The 8,387-nt window shown below is 42.6% G+C and overlaps 1 protein-coding gene across 1 annotated transcript in view; it reads left to right on the top strand.

The window, feature by feature from the left end:
* Nucleotides 1–1,507: 1,507 nt before the first annotated feature.
* The window catches only part of LOC311118474 (ubiquitin carboxyl-terminal hydrolase 7-like), a 62,895-nt gene continuing 56,015 nt past the window's right edge, over nt 1,508–8,387 (top strand). Inside the window, exon 1 of the mRNA XM_084193266.1 lies at nt 1,508–2,454. Coding sequence (XP_084049392.1) covers nt 2,373–2,454 — 82 coding nt within the window. The 5' untranslated portion in view covers nt 1,508–2,372. The remainder of the gene's footprint in view (nt 2,455–8,387) is intronic.

The raw sequence follows: 8,387 nt of genomic DNA, 5'->3' as shown, positions 1-8,387 counted from the left end.
TGTGTAACAACATGGACTGAGTGTTAAGTGAATTAATTAAAACCTTTAGGAGCTCAGCTATGTTAACAAGAAAAAGTTTGAGGAACTTCTTCACAACGTGGCTATAGAGTAATTTAACAGGCCACTTTCCTTAAACAGCAGGACATTACCAGTGATGTGTCTGGTATGATGTCTATGGTAATCATGGCAGCTTGTTGGTCAAGACTGGTTTAGGCCAGTGTGTGTGTGTGTGTTCCTGTGTGTGGGCGGCCGGGGTGGAGGGGGGGGGGGGGGGGGGGGGGGGGCGGTGAACAAGACGTTCCAATAGCTTCGGATGAGTCAGCTGAAAAGCTTTGGGACCAAACTACAGCAACTTTCAGCGCAGGACAAGCCCTTCTCATATCTTTCCACTAGAGGGCACTATTTTCCTACAAACAGCACATCTCTCATCACTCAGTTCATTTTGCTTCATCTATGATAGGAGGGAAGGATATTCTTCATATTGTAGCTAATAGCTACAACAATAATAAACATAATAGCTATGTATTCAAAACTTCCTAAACAAATGCAGTATGAGTGTGTGGGTCCACTACGAGGCTTGAGATATAATTTCATTCCTGTGAACCTTTCAAGTTTACTGCATTTTACAACAGTCACATAATAATGCAGTAAACGGTGCAGCGAACACCAGTTTTGTATCAGCCTATTGTGTCAGAATGTTGCAATGTCCAGTTGTCCAGTTATGTACCAGAGAATTTCTTTGGATTGGAAAATTGAAGTTTAGAGACCAAAATTATGTTGGGCCATTTCACTCAGTTTTACACTGCTATATTGCCTCATCATATATCCTTAAAACAGAATATACTCCAAAGCTGGGGAAAATAATACAATTTATACAACTCATATCCACAGCACTGGAGAATAACATTTATGTTGTGTTTGCATTGTCTTGTTGCACATTTTAGAAAATAAAATGGTCCCTTTAAGTGCGTCCAGTTCACTCCTATTTCTCGCAAATGCTATAACCAAGGGGTGTCAAAATCCGGCCTATGGGTGCTTTTTTTGGGGGGGGGCTCAATATAGGCTTACTTTAAAATGACTAAAACCAAATGGAAACTTTGTGTAAATTGTAATGGACCTACATTCATACAGTTTCTTCACTGTGTCCAGCTCACTAATAATTACCTAAATGGAAGCTAGACAGTCAGGAAGAATCGACAATTCCAAAAAGAAGCAATTTTTTTGCACATTTTGATGGCGAGGAAATATAACCAATTTTCAGTGCGGCCCTCCCGACCTCGTCGAAGACCGAATGCGGCTCCCGGAGCAAATAGAGTTTGACACCTCTGCTATAACACGTTATACCAACTAACGAATAACAGTAGCTAGAATTCATTTTTTTTTGCTGCCATGAGTTGTAGCCTATGATTGCTGAGCAGTATACCGATGAATGAATATCCACAGTCAATCAGCGAGCGACTCAGCTAGAGAGCATTGTGCTGTGTGCGGAGTGTTTGGATCTCCATGCGGATGTGACATTTCAGAGAAGAGCGCGACCGCCATTTTGAGTTTTACCTCAAACTCAACATCACAAACCAAGGGAGCGGGTGAGAAGCTCTGGCTGTGACCGGGCACATTTCTTCATTGAACACACGTTTGAAATGCGACAAGGTGCAGATTTTTGTTGCTAATAGTAATACGGTGGTTTAATGTGTTGGAAAGTCGATATCGGGCCGTGGCATCGCTATCACCCTAAACTTCTAAATTAGTGCGATTCCAAATTAAGAAGCAGGTTTGAATGGATAGCTTTTTTCTCTACTCTCCCCCAGACGAGGGACAATCGGAGGAGCACACGGACTGGGAATATCGAAGGGAAAGTTGTATTTCAGTGTGTATCGATAGTTTATGAACCTTTGTTTTCCCTGTTTGACTAATTTCGTTAGTTGGCTGCATTGTGCCAGTTGGCTTTAAAACAGGGTAACAGTATTGGTTTCTCCGGCTCTAGGTCGTGAGTTGTCTCTCACTTCGCCAATTGCTCCATATTAACAGTTCCTGGGGGTAAAGTCGAATTTATTTAATTCAACGGGTCTCCCTTTTTGGAGCCGTAGTCACCACCACAGTCAGCGACTTGCACCCATCAAGGCGCCGAGATTGGGCGAATAGCAAGCAAATACGTCCGCGTTTCTCTGCCTGCGCCCCCTCCGACCTCCCCGCCTCAATCCCCGGCGCTGACGGGAGAAAAGGCCGAGGTTGTTTTAGAACAGGCCCAGCCACCTCCGCACCTTCAAACACCTCACCAACAACCCAGAAACCGGCTCCCCACGGAACCAGCAACAGACAAGTTCGAGGGGAACAAAGACAACAGGCATCATCCCATCACAACAGTTGCCAACATGAACCACCACCACACTCAGCAACAGCAGCAGAAAGCCGGCGAGCAACAACTTAGCGAGCCCGAGGATATGGAGATGGAAGGTAAGAAAAAAACCCACGGGCAGAGACGGAAAAAAACAATTTAATCTTATTGTTTTTAAATAGTTGGCAAAGTGCATTGCCGTGGTAATCTAGCTAGCGTGAACTGATCTATCGTCACTGTAAACATCAAGGCCTGCCACTCTGTTCATAACTGTAATTTTGCTGATGATGCGTCCATTGCTGCATCATCGGTACTGCTGACCTCGTTCGCTCGTTTAGCCAGTAGCCAACGTTAGCTAGCTAGTGTTGTTGACATGTCAACTACCAGCGTCATTGATCTAGGTAGTTAGGTAACGTTGAACAACCCGGTAACTAGCAGAGGCTTGTTATCTACATCCCACATGCAACTGGCAGGTTAGCGCATTAACAATGTCTGATTTCTTGCACTCTCACTGTCTGACGTTAGCTAGCTAGCCAAGTTAGCGTGATAAACGTGGCGCAGTCAACTTGGTAGCTAGGTGGCTACCGATGGTCAAAACATCCGTTTTGGTTTAACGTAAGCCAACTTTTGAGTGAAAGATTACATTCACCACATATTGTACAGTATATTTACGACCGCCATATATTGACTGTCACCTAGCAAGCTACATTGATTATATTTTGATCAGTTGGCTAGTTAGCAGTAGTATGTATCATTCATTCATTTCGGTTAGCTAGCCAACCTGCTAGTTGCCAAATAAACCGACTCAATAGCTCACTCCCGCTACAAAATCGATAGTTTGTGCACGGTCATAAGGGTTACGTTATCACAATTTTTGTCTGGATGTTACATCCCCCGTTCATGTTTGTAAACACTAGCCCACGTAGCTAAAGTTAGCTTGTTTCACTTGACTCTTGAGCCTACGCATGCAGTTTTAACAATGGCAATTAATGACCCAGCAGTATTAGGCAAATGTTGCTGCTATTTACTTACACTTTCGACTGACCAATTGATAGTTAGGTATTTGACAGTTCTCATGGCTACTGTGCATTTACTATTTTGCTTGCTAGCTAGTCAACCCGAGTAGGTAATGTATTTGTAATTAGCTAACTAACGGCAGCTCTGCTTAGCCGCGAATCAGCTAACGTTAGTCACGCTACAGTAGCTAGCTAGCAAGATGAGATAGGCAGCGGTCCACATTAATCGCGTCACTCAGTTTTGTTGTAAACAGTATATGTATAATTTAATAACTTTTATTGGTAATATTGTTTTACTTTATTATGATTGTTAACTGAAAGTTGTTCGCGTTAGCTAGAGTTTAGCTAACGCCGTAGGCCTCTAGGTGGACGGGGGTGTGTGGCGATTATATTCCAAGATGGTGGATACTTAGCCAGCTAGTATTTTGCAGCAAGGCCTTACATGTTTGTTTACGTTTTTATAAAGGAAGGGTTTGCATCATCGTCATTTAGACTCACATGTCATTTCTGTGATGATCAAACGAGCTAGCGATACAATAAATAATAATGTAGCTAACTAGATGGAAAACTAATTTAGCAGTGGTGATAGCAAGCTCAAATACCTATTTCATTAGCTAGCGAAGAGGTACTAGCTAGCTAACAATTCAGTGAATCAACACAGCTGCGTCAATTTGTTTTGCCACACATCAACTATAGTCTTAAGCTAGCTAGCGAACGAAAGTTCGTGAAATAAGCACCAGTGCCCAAAAGATGGGCGGAAATATTTATTGGAGCACAGCTAAGCTATGTTGTGTTTCGGATTTAGCCAACATGGGAAGTCGAGGCTGGTGGCAGTGCAGGGTTTATGTTGCTGCGGCAAGGCCCGCGTGTGGAGGTTGCATTGTATGGAGACACAACGCGCGGCTCGCCATTTTTAATGATCCCCATTTGTTGGGACCAAGTCAACAACATTTCTGACAGTTTAGCAATATATTTTCGTCAATAGCATGCTCTGTAGCATTATGATAAATGGTAATGCATATGATAAAATGGAGACTACACATAATGAATCATTACCACAGGTGCATCAGACCAATTGATAGATTCTTTGTTTGATTTATTTACACAACTGATGTTTTGGATCAGCATATTCAAGTCTAGCTGAGGTGCATGGACAAGAGGCCTTTCACTGTAATAGCCATACATTACAACCAGGTGGTTTACATTGGCACCTTGTCATTCTTATAACATTTTAATTGCATCCATTTTACTAAATGAACTTAACACCGGTGGTTAGCATTCCTACTCTTGAGATGCGGACCAAACTGATCCTAGCTCAGCCTTCCTACTCTGAGATGCGGACCAAACTGATCCTAGCTCAGCCTTCCTACTCTGAGATGCGGACCAAACTGATCCTAGCTCAGCCTTCCTACTCTGAGATGCGGACCAAACTGATCCTAGCTCAGCCTTCCTACTCTGAGATGCGGACCAAACTGATCCTAGCTCAGCCTTCCTACTCTGAGATGCGGACCAAACTGATCCTAGCTCAGCCTTCCTACTCTGAGATGCGGACCAAACTGATCCTAGCTCAGCCTTCCTACTCTGAGATGCGGACCAAACTGATCCTAGCTCAGCCTTCCTACTCTGAGATGCGGACCAAACTGATCCTAGCTCAGCCTTCCTACTCTGAGATGCGGACCAAACTGATCCTAGCTCAGCCTTCCTACTCTTGAGATGCGGACCAAACTGATCCTAGCTCAGCCTTCCTACTCTGAGATGCGGGACAGGAAGTGGTCTACTAGCTCTAGCTAAGGCTGAGTCCCAAATGGCAAAAACAAAATCTTTTCGGAGGACAATATAAACTTTATTACAGCTTTTTATTTTGTTGTCACGTACATTCTACACACATTTTAACCTACATGGTTCATTATTTTTTCAGTAATTACATAGCAAGAATAAAGTATTTTGATATACATTACATCTAGATAGATAGTACTTATACATTATACATCGTGTTTTCAGTCATAACTGTTATAGAATCCCCCCCCCCCCCCCCCCCACCAGCTACTCTGTCCATCCCATCCAGGGCCTAAAATTAACACCTGCCAAATGCGGGTAGATTTTGGCATTGGTAGGTAAGATGTCTATTTCACCAGCCACGTTGTCGGGAGGTCAAGGCTCCACAGTGCGAGCATTTCACTTGCATTTGTGAGTAAAAATAGTCAAGTATGATCACATTTATACAGTGAGGGGGGGGAAAGTATTTGATCCCCTGCTGATTTTGTACGTTTGCCCACTGACAAAGATGACAAAGACATGATCAGTCTATAATTTTAATGGTAGGTTTATTTGAACAGTGAGAGACAGAATAACAACAACAAAATCCAGAAAAACGCATGTCAAAAATGTTATAAATTGATTTGCATTTTAATGAGGGAAATAAGTATTTGACCCCCTCTCAATCAGAAAGATTTAAGGCTCCCAGGTGTCTTTTATACAGGTAACGAGCTGAGATTAGGAGCACACTCTTAAAGGGAGTGCTCCTAATCTCATTTTGTTACCTGTATAAAAGACATCTGTCCACAGAAGCAATCAATCAATCAGATTCCAAACTCTCCACCATGGCCAAGACCAAAGAGCTCTCCAAGGATGTCAGGGACAAGATTGTAGACCTACACAAGGCTGGAATGGGCTACAAGACCATCGCCAAGCAGCTTGGTGAGAAGGTGACAACAGCCTAACACCATGCAAATAAATGTGACTTCCCATCGTATCTTTATGCTCCTGGGCCCGGTTTCCCAAAAGCATCTTAATGCTAAATTCATCGTTATAATCTTAGTAGGAGCATCTTTAAATCTCTGAGCTGTTTCCCAAAACCATCGTTACTAAAGTTGCACTTGAAAACGCTAATTATTTACCGACTGCCTCACCACTCGTAGAACAGCTAAGTGCGTCGTTTTTGCCCTTTGCGTCACTTTATTTACAGAAGATCTCTGCTAAACATAGAATCAAGATGTTTATCTGTCTGATTGTGACTGCCGATAACTTCAGAACGAAGTTGACTACAAATACGAAGTTGCCAAAATCTTTGCAATTGTTACAAACAAGTAAAGGATAACAAGATGCATCAAATTAAAACCGAGACGACTGCATTAAAAGATAAACGGGGCCCCGTGTAGCTCAGTTGGTAGAGCATGGTGCTTGCAACGGCAGGGTTGTGGGTTCGTTTCCCACGGGGGGCCAGTATGAAAATGTATGCACTCACTAACTGTAAGTCGCTCTGGATAAGAGCGTCTGCTAAATGACTAAAAATGGAAATGTGAAAATGTAAAAGTTGGTGCGATTATTCGCAAATGGAAGAAACACAAAATAACTCTCAATCTCCCTCGCTCACCTCGTGGAGTTGCAATGATCATGAGAACGGTGAGGAATCAGCCCAGAATTACACGGGAGGATCTTGTCAATGATCTCAAGGCAGCTGGGACCATAGTCACCAAGAAAACAATTGGTAACACACTACGCCGTGGAGGACTGAAATCCTGCAGCGCCCGCAAGGTCCCCCTGCTCAAGAAAGCACATATACAGGCCCGTCTGAAGTTTGCCAATGAACATCTGAATGTTTCAGAGGAGAACTGGGTAAAAGTGTTGTGGTCAGATGAGACCAAAATCGAGCTCTTTGGCATCAACTCAACTCGCCGTGTTTGGAGGAGGAGGAATGCTGCCTATGACCCCAAGAACACCATCTCCACCGTCAAACATGGAGGTGGAAACATTATGCTTTGGGGGTGTTTTTCTGCTAAGGGGACAGGACAACTTAACCGCATCAAAGGGATGATGGACGGGGCCATGTACCGTCAAATCTTGGGTGAGAACCTCCTTCCCTCAGCCAGGGCATTGAAAATGGGTCGTGGATGGGTATTCCAGTTTGACAATGACCCAAAACACACGGCCAAGGCAACAAAGGAGTGGCTCAAGAAGAGGCACATTAAGGTCCTGGAGTGGCCTAGCCAGTCTCCAGACCTTAATCCCATAGAAAATCTGTGGAGGGAGCTGAAGGTTCGAGTTGCCAAACGTCAGGCTCGAAACCTTAATGACTTGGAGAAGATCTGCAAAGAGGAGTGGGACAAAATCCCTCCTGAGATGTGTGCAAACCTGGTGGCCAACTACAAGAAACGTCTGACCTCTGTGATTGCCAACAAGGGTTTTGCCACCAAGTACTAAGTCATGTTTTGCAGAGGGGTCAAATACTTATTTCCCTCATTTAAAATGCAAATCAATTTATAACATTTTTGACATGCGTTTTTCTGGATTTTTGTTGTTGTTATTCTGTCTCTCACTGTTCAAATAAACCTACCATTAAAATTATAGACTGATCATGTCTTTGTCAGTGGGCAAATGTACAAAATCAGCTGGGGATCAAATACTTTTTTCCCTCACTGTAGTAAAATAAATGCTGCAGTAGCAGTTTTCAGTATTTCTGCTGTTTTGTTTCATAGCTATTAAATTAATCGCATAATTTTTAATCTACCTGCTAAGGTGGCTGGTGGTCCAAAAAGTTGCATTTATTCCCGGTCCCACCTATCCGTAAATCACCCTCTTTTGATTTCCATGTGCCATATATTTTTCAGTTGTGCTGTGATGTTTCATATATATATATATATAAATATATATATAAATTCTGAACCTGTCTAATCACATAGTATCTACAGATTGTATTTCCCACGGGGGGCCAGTATAAAAAATATATATATATATATGTATTCACTAACTGTAAGTCGCTCTGGATAAGAGCGTCTGCTAAATGACTAAAATGTAAATGTAAGTTAAAGATAAATATTTTTACAAAAGTATGATATTGTTAGTTGATTATGGTTTTCAGAATCTCCCAACAGTGCTATTTGTAGGGTTAATTTTAGATAAATGTTGTGATTTTCAGCCATTGCTGAACCTGTGACCAGAAACAAGCTACATGGGGGCAATACCAAAATAAATGATCTAATGATTATCTTTTCGTAGCAAAATCTATTGGCCCATTGGACCTACCCTATGTGACGTGG

This window comes from Coregonus lavaretus (genome assembly GCF_964263955.1).
Source record: "Coregonus lavaretus genome assembly, contig: HAP1_SCAFFOLD_559, whole genome shotgun sequence".
Lineage (NCBI taxonomy): Eukaryota > Metazoa > Chordata > Actinopteri > Salmoniformes > Salmonidae > Coregonus > Coregonus lavaretus.
This window is presented reverse-complemented; position numbering and strand designations above follow the sequence as displayed.